This window comes from Brachyistius frenatus, unplaced genomic scaffold (genome assembly GCF_029030835.1).
Source record: "Brachyistius frenatus isolate BFR_SWC_R1_liver_20210118 unplaced genomic scaffold, ASM2903083v1 Contig_114, whole genome shotgun sequence".
NCBI classification, from domain to species: domain Eukaryota; kingdom Metazoa; phylum Chordata; class Actinopteri; family Embiotocidae; genus Brachyistius; species Brachyistius frenatus.
In genome coordinates this window covers 929,815-943,295 of record NW_027210713.1, presented here as the reverse complement: position 1 = coordinate 943,295, position 13,481 = coordinate 929,815, and the positions used below count along the sequence as shown (strand labels likewise).

Below are 13,481 nucleotides of genomic sequence, written 5' to 3'. Positions count from 1 at the left end.
GACTGCACACAAGCACCTGGCATGGAGCAAACAAATTGCCCAATTAGCACATTTAGACATCTGTCTGTCCACGCTGCCCTCTCACTCCCCAACACTCATTACATTATATGATACGGCAGATTAATGAAGATTCTAATAAAACGCACGACTGATTTATGCATCCCGAGCTCGTGCGGCTGACGGGTCAACGGCTGCATTAAACGGATCATGATGCATCGTTTTAGTTATTAAGAGGCAACGTTGTGCAGCTGCTTCAATAAGAGTTGGAAGCTTTAATCTCAAGATTTACTTCACTGATTTACTGACACAGCAACATGTACGTGTTGAGTGTAACCAAGTGCCTTTACTCAAGCACCGTGCTCAAGTACAATTTTACATAATTATAAACTCTATTGATACGGCACTCTTCGAAACAAAGTTACGAAGTGATTTACACGGAGGAACCGGGATTTAAAAAAAAAAAAATTCAAGATTAAAGCAAATAAAATCATACAAATAAAATGGGACAACAACAACAACAACAAAAAATCCCCAAAAATAAAAGTGTAAGGCATAAACAGGAAAAGTAAAACGTCTAAAATGTGCAGGGAATGAAAACGACTTTACAATAGAATACAAAGCATTTAAAAAAAAATGTAACTAGTGGCTCCTTAACAAAACAGGCGTATAGTTGGGGCTTCTTTTCACGTTTCGGAGTTGTAAAAAGTTCCACCAAGAAGAAATCTCACCTCTAAATTATCACATATTTCAGATCAGAATAGAGAAAAACTGAACAAAATTAAGTTTTTATAGCAGAACATGAATTATGTCATGACAAATGACAAATGAAACCTGACTGCATCACAGGCCTGTCAATCAAACAGATCAGATAAGTGAGGCACTGGTTTATGGTACATTATACGATGTCTGCGCTTATGTCTACGAATAAATGATGGAATTATTTTCAAAGGGAAGAGGAAAGACTTTAGTGAATGTCACCATTATGATTTGTGGAAAACATTTCTTGACTTTTTATTTCAGGAGAGAAGTTGAATGGGAGTCTATGGAGCCAGAACCTTCTTGAAGCCAGCCCCTAGTTGCCCTCAGTGGTCTTGCAGTTCATGGCTCTTCGGCAACGGCCTCATTTTTTTACGCGAAAGCTACGTCCTCTTTTATAATCTGAGAACTGAAACTGTTTCTTAGACATTGATGCATCAGTATTACATAAATAACACCGTATATAAAAAAATATATCGACCCCATAGACTAATTATCTGTACATTTTTTACGTTAATTTGAATACTTTCAGTAAAAGCTGATAATATTTTTGCACTTTTACTTCACTGGACTTTAAATGCTGGACATGTTATGTCTAACACGTTTGTATATATATTTTGTTTCATTCATTATTTTCAACTGTGTTGTTTCGTGTTTAATTTGATCTGTTCTTCTGCATTTTATCTTACATTCTAAATGACCTTTTAACATGTTTTAATGCTTCTTTAAATCTGTTATTAAGTGAGGCACTTTAAGTGCATGCAATTTTCTTGCTGCAAAGCAATTTAAGCTGCATTTCTTGGAAGAAAGGTGCTACGTAAATAAAGATTATGATTATTATGTATAATGTTTTGTTTGTTTTTTACATTGTGTTGTTGATTTTCCTTATAAGTACAGGAATTGAGTGCTTCTTCCAACACTCTCAGTGCTGTTATTAATTCTAATCCTAATTTAGATTGTTCTCGAGGGAATGAGCATCAGCTGACAGGAAGTACGTGTCACGCATGGCGGCGGTTGCTGGTGACAGCAGCAGCCTCGTTGGTCATCCTGGGATTTGTTTCACACCGTCAGGTATTGCTCGTCACACAGGAAGTGTCACCGCGGTTGGGAAACCTGGGAGTTGCTCTACAAAAATGTAAAGTAAGGTGAGCATTAAATTCTCGCCCTACTTTCTGCAGCTCTTCATCAATTATATACATTAAAAGATGCTTGAAGATCCCAACCCCTCCCACTGCTCTCCTCTGCACACCAGACAGCACGTCAGCAGATGGCCTGGATACTAAGACGCAGGCTTCGGACTGCTCTTTGAAGGCGCTCGTTTTTCTGTAATTTCTTCACTAACTGAAGTGTGTTTCCGTGATTTTATTCCCTCGCTCGGTTTTTCTTTTCTTGTCTCCGCTCCTCAGGGAACGCGACTACATAGAGTACACATTTTTCATTGATTTCACATCATAAGCCTCAAACGTTTCAGTGTAAACTGTTAGCGAGAGAAGAAAGAGCCACTCAAGGACACTTTCCTCCCTCTTCTAATGTTGGCACACTCAAGGTACTCCACAGAATCTCGATTAGAATAAATTATAATTAAGGGAACAAAAAAGACTTATTTATTCACTGCCACATTTGCTGCCTCCACCTTTTCTTACAGGGCTGGTTTAGATCACTCTATGACATCAGGCAAACACAGAGTCATAAATTCTTATAACCCAGTCAACAAAAACTCAAAAACATCACGGCCTCACCCAAAGGTTTGTTAACTGCGGTTTTAAATCCTCCTTTCTGTCATTTTGGCTGTCGCCATCTTGTTTTTTTTTAGCCGTAGAAATCATATGTGGATGAGCTGCGAAGGATCTGACCATTCACTGAATATAAAACTGGACGTAACTTTTGGGTCTTAAAAAATTAGGCCAATGTGGAAGAGCTATAAACTGCTGCAATATCACCGAGGGCCACTAGAGGCTGGCACCAAAAAACTTCAGGCTCCGTAGACTCCCATTCAACTTCAAAGTCATTATGATGTCATTAGCTGAAGTCCCTCCTTCTTATTAGTTTTCTGGTGGTCCATCTGAAAATATTAATTAGATATTATGAGTCAAAAAGCATCATTTTTGGTGCCGTGTCTGTTTGATTGACAGGCCTGTGGTGCAGTTAGGGTCGTAGTGTCCTCGTGATCCCAATCAAGTGGCGACCAACAGTGACGTCATCCATTGGTTCGTGAAAGGCTGTTATGAAGCCTCGAGTTCGAGTTTTGGCGGTCGCCATCTCTCTAGTTCGGAGCGGTTCGAAGCGGTTTGGAGCAGGAAGTGACCATATTTGGAGCAGCATGGGAGGCGCGAGCGGTGGACTGATCTGATTGGAAATCCAGCGATGCTACGTCCACCCCACTGATAGCCGTAACCTGACTGCATCACAGGCCTGTCAATCAAACAGACATGCCTCCAAAAATGGCACTTTTTGATGCTTGGAATATATGGAGCTGCCATTTGGGCCCCTGTTACGTCGACCAAACGGGACAGAAATCCCAGCCCATCACTAGCCCGGTGACACAGTTGCAGAGTTTAATTTCTTACGTCCGACTATGGATGGTTAACTTAAAATAATTTCTTAACCGATGGTGTGATGTTAAATTTTGTTTTTAATGCTTGAGACGTAAAAAGAATGGGCGGACAAGGGAGATGAGGCTGGTGAGAGGGAGGACGGAGAGAGAGAGAGAAAGAGAGAGCGAGAGAGTGGCCTCAGTGTCTTTTTCGGGCACAAGGCCTTGCCATCTGACACCTGCCACTGAGTGGGCATGAATCCCCCTCTCCGCTTGGCAGGAAGTTAAGGCCAGCGAATAGGAACTCAAAGGAGGAGTGTATGCAAATACCAACGGCCAAAGGAAATGAGTGCGTAGTCGTCTATGTGGACGCCAGACGAAAACGGCACCTGCTTCCTTCACAGACTCCCATTTAGAGGACAGCAGAACCAGAAAGTCTTCGTACGAACTCCCCTGTTAGATTGTCTAGACACCGAGACAGCTTGTGATATTTCCACCAACGTCTGTCTGCTATTTACATAACAGCCCCAGAAAAATGTAATATTTGTACCAGTTCGACACGTCCACCTGCTCGCGAGACGTTACGCACGGATGAGGTCACGCAAAATGCCGTAAATTAGAAAACGGCGAACGTATGCGACGATATTGTTAGTTCTGCTGCAGCCCAAAGAGCTCGGTTTGTGTTGAAAGGCCTGACAGGAGTGGAGAGCAACAGTGGAGGGAGGGAGGGAGGGAGGGAGGGGAGAGAGGGAGGGAGGGAGCAGTTAGGAGTGAATATTGATGAGGCAGCCACAGAGATGCAGCATGCCTCTGCAACGAGACACTCACGCACTCGCGACTACAGACGTTCGCAGACTCCGAACATGACGAGAGTGTGCAGGTGACACTCGGCGGCAGAGTGCGGCCTATTCAACCCATTCAGCGTTAACCGGCAATCAGAGATCTCCTTTAGCGGCACACAAACACGCGTAATGAGACGCTCTCATGTCAAAGTAATGCGCCGCACACAAAACCCGGCAAAGTGCTTTGCAGTGTGCGTGTGTGCTGGCGCACAGGAGAAAACATGATGTTGTGCATTTGGTAATAACCATTCATACACATCAGCATTTTTATTCTGCGGTGATTATGCAGCGCAGTGGACTTTATAAATGGTTCTTTACACTGTATTTCACACGCCGCGCGTTCCAATTATTAATCGAATACGAGTATTGCAGCCATCGTAAAAACATGCGCTTGGCGAAAAATGTAATATTCATGAGTTTCACGCAGCACTCGCAGCAAATTTACAGACCCCAAAAATATACATGGGAACGAGCCCTGACAGTACTGTGTTCCCAAAGTCTCACAGAGGATTATAGCTTTCTGAAGTTTGACACCTGTGAAGCTCTAACAAGAGAAAAATCACCACTTTTGGCCTGAATATTTCTTCTTCAAACCTGTTTCGGAAATATTCCAGCCCTCACGTTAACTAGTGACCAAAAAAGACAGCCAGCAAAATTGCAAATAAGTTCAATAATACAACAAAATGTGTCTTATGGCTGCAGTTTCTTCACTGAATCATGCATGTGCATGAGGCAGCGGCTTAGCACGGTATCTTTCTGACATGCAGTCCTCATATGAAACAGATACAGGGTTTAAAAACATGAAACACAAAGACATCATTGTCAGCGGTGCTGTGCAACAATATGAAGACACACTTCCCCCAGGAGTCTCTGAGCCAATGGGGCATTCCTGGGAAATGCAAAGGTGCAGATTTTTTTTCCGCCTGGTCATCAGTTTGATGGCTCTCAGACTATCGCAGACGATCCCTGCCGGAAACTGCCTCAAACTAGCCACGATCAATTCTCTTCTAATCGGCCTCTCATCCTTTCCTACCCGAGGAGCTGCAGGTGTGATCTAAAACAGGGCATGGTGAAAACTTACCACAGACAAACAACTGGACCAGAGAGGCAAGTCTTTCACCTGAAGAACCCACGAGACTGAAAGGCTTATTATCAATTTCTTTATCGAGTAGTCAATTCATTATTTTGTAAATATAATCTCAGTAAAAGAAGATGGTTTTGGCCAACTAAATGACAATAAAAGGGGAACGCATCAGGATCCACTAAGTTCAAAGTTTAAATCTTTAAATCAAACAAGAGTAAAATAATTGACCAAGAAAAGATATTTCTATATAAAGTCTCAGGAAAGAGTGGGGATAATCAAAGTGTATTGCAATTTCCATTTGTTCTGAAAGTATAAAAATCCAAATGAGATGAGCAAAGCTGCAAATCTTTACATTTAAGAACCAAAGAATAGTTAGCATTTTCCTTTAAAAGGTAACCTAAACAAGAAAATGATGAAGCACTAAAGAAATACTATATTTCATCCTAAAAATCAGGAAAACATAATAATAATAATAAAAACTCGGTCAATAATCGTTAAAAACTTCTATAATAGACCTGATTAAAAATGTTTTTTTAAATACATGCAAACAGTAAAATAAAATAATACAATTATTTGCATCTCTACTGATCTTTGCAATAAATTAATAAATGTTAAGGGAATTTAGTTCCTTCTGATTGATTGGAATTAGCTGAAATCTATTTAATGAAAAACAAAAACAAATCCCTGACACTGAGTTCGGCTTTAAAAGGTTTGAAGCTGTGTCTGAAATTCCCTCAAATAATACGTATGGATTAAGTGTGTGACGCACGATTCTTCGCCCAGACACCCCGGTCAGAGAGGAGGCTGTAGGGCCGGATGACTCACCATTGACGGTGAGGTGGACCCAGCTGCCATTGTGGAAGGTGTCGTACTGTTGCTCCAGCATCAGGACCCTGCACTCGTACCAGCCCTGGTCCTCCGAGCGCACTGGGTCGATCTGCAGGGAGGCCTTCCCATGCAGAGAGGCTCTACCTGCAGACAGAGGGGACAGAAATGAACCACTTCAGTGCTGTAAATTTATCTTTTAAGACATGCTCTTTTCCTGCACACATTTGCACACACCTAGCGGCTTCGCTGGTCGCCACGGAGATTCATCATAGCAGTTGGGGGTTAAGTGTTTCAGGGCAGCAGCGCCGTTTGGGTGAGGGCTCCTTTTGCACTAAGAGTAGCCTACAGGTCACAGTGCTGCAGCATTCTCAAATGTGGGCTAGATGCTAAAAATAATGCATCATTAAGTGCAATGAATCCTTGCTTCTGCCAATTTTTCTTTTCTCAGGAAGGGCTCAGACTTTGAATGAGTCATTTTTTAAATATGAGCACAAGCACCAGCCTATTCTAATGCACAAAGACCAAATTGAATGTGACAAACAATTTCCTTATTTGGTTCTTTTTTTTTTTTTTTTAATGACTTGTTCCTGCTCAGGCAGTGCAACAGTCTGGAGCCTTTCCAAGCACTGGATAGAGAGCAGGAAAACACCCCGGGACCGGCTGCCAGACTCACACAGAGCTAACAGAGACAGACAATCCTTGACGCTGACTGTACATTCAAACCTACAGGCAATTTAGAGCCTTCAATCAACCTGACTTCCACGACTTTGGACCATTGGAGTAGACGCACACAGTTACAGACAGCCTGCACAATCTACATACCCCACAAACGCAAAGGATTACTTGCAAAACTGTAGATTTAAAAGCAGTTCATTTGGGAAACGTGTGTATTTGCTATCTGTGTTCGTGAGTTTATGTGTTGGTCTAATCGGTCGTCAAACTGAAGTGCATCAGGTTTTGTGGGTTAGTGATGCACTGGTCTATTTCTGTGCTTTTCTGTTGCAAGATATATGCTAAGCTAATGTTAAACTATCTGCCTCCCAGCTGTAGCTTCATATCTAACAGACTTCTCACCTCACTCTACGCAAGAAAGGAAGTGAACACATCCCCAAAACTGAAGTTTTTCCTTTAATTGTTAAAATGTCACAATATTTAAACATAAATGAACTCCCATCTGGCTCGAAGTATTCGGATTAATGCATGAAACCGCCCGACGGCTGACACCTTCAGAGGAATTAAAAGTATATTTGGTGTCAAAGTGGAAAAGGACCAGCCAGCTTTCTAACTTCCCGGAAATCATATTTCTTGTAAAACTTCTCCATCCCCGGCTCTTTTTTTCTTCAAGGCTCAGGATAAATTGGAATTCTAAAAGGAGGAAATCACAAGGGATGAGAGACGTTCAGGAAACCAGGCATGGTGAAATCTTCAGCTGCTAGGCTGTCTGCCTTCAAGCCTCCAGCCCGCTGCTCACATGGCTGCCTCTGACAGCCCAACAGACTAAAACATTCGCTTCTGCTCTGTCTGACAAGTATTCAGAGATGGAGCATTTTTCCCAACTTTGATGTGTAGATGTACTGTAAGCACTGTTTCCTGTTACTGCAAAATGAGTGTCAGGCAAATAGATTGACGTTGAGGGCGGGTTAAATTGCTCCACCAGCACCGTAAATGCAATAGATAGATACCCAACCCCGGGATTGCTGCCGTAGTTGGGGTAGAAAACTGACGTTATTTTGTGAGCAGAAAATCAATACAGCAGCAAAGAGGAAGTGGGGGGAGTGAGGACTGCAGTCTTGCAGTAAAAAGGTAGCTTGTCTTTAAAAAGTCAGGTCTATTTCTGCCTGGGCATTGAAGTGCTGAGTGGGGTGGGTGATGGCGTGAAGGGTAGGGATCAACCTTAGCTTCCATTTGTCAAGGAGTGAAAGGGGTGCTGCTGTAAACAGAGTTAACAGCACTGTATCCACGTCAGGACAGGTCTCCTGGGCATACAACACTTGCACTGTACGGGGTTCTGTCTACTGTGAAAACACAGCGGCTGACGCCTTGTTCAGATCACATTACAGGCTTTGTCAGATAGGAAAACTGTGTAAAGTAAATCCTTAAGATGCAAAGTGACAAAGTTGGCAAATACAGTGTGAAAAAAAACCCCACTTTTAAACCCAAAGAGTTTTAATTAAAAGAGTGAACAAATGTAGCTAATAGGCAAAGTTCATGTGCTTTATTCAAAGAAGCGTTAAATAAAGACACATTTTCTTCATTTAGTTTGAAGTAATTATGAAGTTGTTAGCAGACATGTCGACTTGTTAAAAGGAAAAAAAAGTTTTAAAAATAACTCGCACTCAATACTGCACTCTTGAATCTTATATTGCACCGTGAGATTGTTAGAAAAAAGCAGCGTACATGCCGTGTTGTTTGTGGACTGTTTTTATGCACAAGGTAAATACAACCCCATTTGAACGCAGCATATGTGACATGACCTCCTTCTACGACCGTGACATTGATACGGTATCCTCCAGTGGATATACGTGAAGAAGAAAAAGGAAAAGGACGAAGAAAAGGGCAGCATTTTTCAGTCTGCAGCCTTCTCAGGTGACGATAATAACATTAGCTACATATCCATATTGTTCATGTGCAGGCTGTGGATAAACCTGGTGGCAAGAGAGATATGACTTAGTTTTCCAACAGCTCGTCCCAAAGCGGGAGGATCTGACACTAAAATTTCACAAGCTGCACATCTGAATTATTGATTGCATCTTTGCAAGAGCAGGCACAAAAATAGATGTTTTTAAATGTTATAATTTCCATATAGCTGCAGGACAGACCGGCAAAACGATCCAGCGTAGCAAGGAGATATATAACATTTCTCATTTTGCATGAAATTAGACAGGAAAAATACACAGTTGTAATGAGACCATGTCTTCTCTTAGGTTTAAATTACACACTAAAATTAATATCCTGATGCTGACATACACAGACAAACTGATGCAATAAACTTGAATGGATTTCTGAAATCAAAATACAATCTGCACAGTGAAAACGTCTGGATTTGTGGATACTGTAACTACAGTATTCATGAGTAATCTTCTCGGTTTTGGTCGCAGCTGTGCAATGGAATAATCACACATTTAGTCTATTCATCAATTTTGTTCATACCGAGTGATAACAATTCAAGGGAATAGCCCAAATGAGCTCCGAGACCCATTAGCCGCCCTGACGGGCTTCTCATAGGCTACAATCCTGTGTCATTATCACACTGTCAACATGCACATGCAATCCCCAGAATACACTTTAATCTATGTAATGACACCGGCCATATTCATGTTGCATCTGTTCACTGGTAATTCCTCAACTGGGGACTTGAGGCCACATGGCAGCGGGCTCACCCGCAGAGTCCAAGTTAGCGCAGCCGAGTGTTTAAAAAAAAGTGCTGTTCGTTTATGTCCTGCTGATAGTCGGCAGGTTAAAGTAAACACTGAAACGCTCCAGCAGCTGCAACATCCACTGTGGCCACTACAAAGCAACAAGGAGGGCTCCCACAAGACCGAGTCATCGCCATTAGGCGTCTTTGCAGTAAAGACCCTGCCTGAAAAGCCCACAGAGAAAGGGATTTAGCTGAATTCCATGTCATTCACATGCCTTTCACACAATTCATATCAATAAAAAATAAAACAAAAATAAAAAATGTGTTGGGCACTCACGCTGGGGAGCTAAATCCTCCAGGAGACAAGCTGTGAAGTGCTTTAAGGTGACAAAGCGCTGTATAAATGCAGACCGTTTCACGCTCGCTGCTTTCAGAGCATCATTTTGACCACAACATCACCTGACATCTGAACCCCACTGAAAGCTACCTGTCCAGCACCGAACAGCAGACTGACACCGCTAACAGTGAGCTGGTGTTCACCTTGTTAATGCAGGTTTAACAAATCGAGTCAGTCATTCATTTCTCATTTACATGCCAATAATTTGTTAATAATTGTAAATAATAAACACACAAAAAGGATTTTCATGGTGCATCACCTCCATTTTTCCATATGTTGGTAGGATGTTTCAATACAATCCACGGACTGTGTGTTATATGTGCCCTGTGCTATGGGAAGGCATATACAATGCAGTAGTAAATTGCTGAGACACGGTTATTTCCTTCTATGCACTCAGACGCAGCGGATGCAGCCTTGAATGCTGTGTTGGAACAGGAAGAAGTGCAGTTCAAGAAGCAGAACGACTTCATAAAGGCAGCAGAGTCCTTTTTGTACACCACACAAAAGGCCTCAGTTTACCGTAATCGCCTTCTGCGTACAGCCCAAACATCCGAAGTACCGTTCTGGGGGGGGGGGGGACGACACCAGTGTGGATCAGGCAGAAATTGCAGTACAGTCTTCTCAATAAAATTGGATTTGCACTGCAGTCTATTTAAAAACCTGGTTGTCAGAAACGGTTCTGCTCTCAGCCATAAGCTCATAATTAGGTCTGCAGCAGTGCGGTGAAATCTGCGTCCAGTACAATCACAGAAATGTTTACAGGATGATTATTGTTATGCAGCTCAACTCTGTAATGCTACTGTAGTAATATATCATATCTGCTTTTTGAGTCGGATGTCGGGTACTTGTATTTATATTATATCATATTTAATAGAATATTGTCACTACTTATTAATATACAAATATATACCTCACATTTTATTTCATACTATATTCATTTTTTTCTGTATATTCATACTATACTGTATAATATATATGTACCCTATGCACTTTACTCATAAAGCAATCCATATCACGGATGTGCAATTTCTGTGCACTATACAATATACCCTACAATTAACAATATATTTTGTATCACCGACACGCAATAATTGTTATTTTTTATATTTCTCAGTTCATATCAAGGTGTATTTATATATTTTGTGTATATAGCTTGTGTGTGTGTATTTATACAATTGTTTTTTTTTTTATTGCATCCTCATTTGTAATTTTTTCTTCTTGTGTACGTATCTTTTTCCTACCTGTATTTTCAAGTCGTTGTGACAACTACATTTCCCAATTGTGGGATTAATAAAGTCTTATTTTATCTTATCTTATCTTATCACTGTAACCATCAGTTTGATGGACTCACAAAGGCAGATTTACGATGGATTGAGACATGCTCCTCACTTCACTGGTTCCTCAATCCAATCCGCACTGAAACAAAGTCAACATCAGGCATAAAGATGTATTTCTAGCAGGGTTGGCTAAGAAGATAGCAGAACCACTGGAAACTAAAAGAGAAAGTCAGTTTGGTAGTACCTACATGAAGGTAACAAAATCTACCTGCCGGCACCGCAACAGCTCACTAATTACCACGTTATGTCTCGTTTGTTTAATCCCAACTGAAACTGAAGTGTCAGAAAGACACGTGGTGGTTATGTGAGGGATCGTGTGAAGGACTGTGTCTTTGAGAGGAAAAGTGTCTCACTGTTAGCATGAAGTTTCCAGGCACCCAGCAAGGACTCTGGAAGTTACTGTGCCTGACAAAGAAACACTCAATGTTTATTTATGCCTTGTTTTTTGTTTTTATGGGTCATAACGTGTTATTTAGCGAGTGCTAGTATGTGGATATTTTTAAACTAAGCAATGTGTTTCATGTCTTCAAATTGATATTTAATGTACAGACATGAGAGTGACGTCAATCTTCAAACAATTAGAAAAATGCCAAACTACTTCTTAAGGTTGCTCAGATCTATTTGAAACTTTTTGTTTATCCTGTAGAATGATCTATTTATTCAACTATTCTTAACAACACAATATTATGTATTAAAATTAAGAGATAATAAAGTATCATGATTTGACAAATGTTTATTTATTGGCAGGCAACATGTGCAGCATTATCCACTCTCTAAGCAGCATCTGCTTGATGACTTGATGCTGCCACCATGTTCTCCATCTTTATCCAACAATTCAGCAGACAGAGCATGAAGGAGCAGCTCGTGGTGCTTTCTCTGTGGCTCAGAGGTGTTTCTATGTAACTCATGTCACCGTTCAGCTTCTATAGGGTGTCAGAAAGCAGTCCATGTATCTGGGGCTTGAGTGCGATGGGGAAATATCTCTCTATATTCTTTTATATTAATAAGAATAATAAAAAAAAAAAAATTCTGACACCTGGATGTACTGGCAGACCGGTGACGCCGTTCAGCTACGCCCAGAGACTTTTACATCATGTGCTTCGAGATAATATCTCGGTGTCCGATTGATTGGAGCACCCCAATTATTTTCTACTTCCATTATTAAAATCTGAAGGAAATGTTATGCATCTTTAATTGTCATTTTACCAGCTTTCACAACTTTTGCCTGAGCTGAAATCCAGTTCAAACTGTAATCACATCAGGTTTTCAGCAGTGATAGGTGTAGCTGTACAGTGTTGTACATTATATGCATTTTAGTCCCACTTGATGTTCCTCTATTTGGCCATGGTTTATCAGTATGTCGTGTGAAATTCTCTTGTCAACTTGGTTTCTGCTGCCGGGTCAACAAGACAAAGTCCTGTGGATTAACTGTGCTTGGCAAATAAAAATTCATCCCGAGATGCATCCAAGTCCTCATTAATTCAAAAGTCTGAAGGCTAAATCCGCTACAGATCAAACTATCTTATTCACAGTGTCTCTGTGTTCTCTCGGCGCTGGATTACTCTCGTCTTACCAGTGTACTCTGGATCCACATGAGGAGGGTAGAAGCGGAAGTTGATGAAGAAGGGAATAGGCACTCCAAACTTGAACCACTCCACCACATAGGGGGGCTGCTGGCCGTCCAGGGGAGGGGACACGTCACACCCCAGGATCACGCTCTCTCCGGCGCGCGCCGTCACAAACCGGGGCTCCTCTCTCACTCCGTGGGCACCTGCGGGAAGGAAGAAGCAGCTTTGAGTCCGACATGGCAGAGATCAAGGTGAAGGAAAATCCTCACGCAAACCAGGCAGCGGTATCTCATTGCATTCAAATCATCCAAGACTAATCGAGAAGCAATAATTAAGTGGCAATTAAAGGTTATCGACCAAACTAATGGATTAAAACTACATTTTGCTGAAGGTCTACTGTGCTGTACATTGAGATGGCAGTGGACACTCTGAATGGGTAAACCCTCTCCCTTTCATCCGCCTCCCTCATTCCGGCGGCCTACCGTCATCTGTCACCTGCATCTGCCCGGTGAGTGTTTTGTGGCGGTGCCATACTGTACTATAAACAAGCTGCCAAGGGGTTCCATTGATCATCCCTGGCTGCTGCTCAGATGAGCTTTACTATGAGCACCACCAGGCCTGGCGTTTAGCCACGAAATGTCCAGGCACGCTGCCGAGCGCTGACCTATCAGATGACTCAAAGGTCGGCGTACCTGCCTCAGCAGAACGTTCACCCTGGGAATGGATTTTCTCCAGCTGCCACCCCCGCTCTCATTGAGCCGGCCACGTCTCCACCGTC

The 13,481-nt window shown here is 41.9% G+C and overlaps 1 protein-coding gene across 4 annotated transcripts in view; it reads right to left on the bottom strand.

Moving 5' to 3' along the window:
• Positions 1 to 13,481, bottom strand: part of igsf9ba (immunoglobulin superfamily, member 9Ba) — a 66,703-nt gene that overhangs the window by 36,439 nt on the left and 16,783 nt on the right. For all 4 annotated transcript variants that reach the window (XM_069712916.1, XM_069712917.1, XM_069712918.1 and 1 more), the window contains exons 2-3: positions 12,709 to 12,906; positions 6,041 to 6,187 (exon numbers count right to left, since the gene is read on the bottom strand). In XM_069712916.1, the coding sequence (XP_069569017.1) occupies positions 6,041 to 6,187; positions 12,709 to 12,906 (345 nt within the window). The remainder of the gene's footprint in view (positions 1 to 6,040; positions 6,188 to 12,708; positions 12,907 to 13,481) is intronic.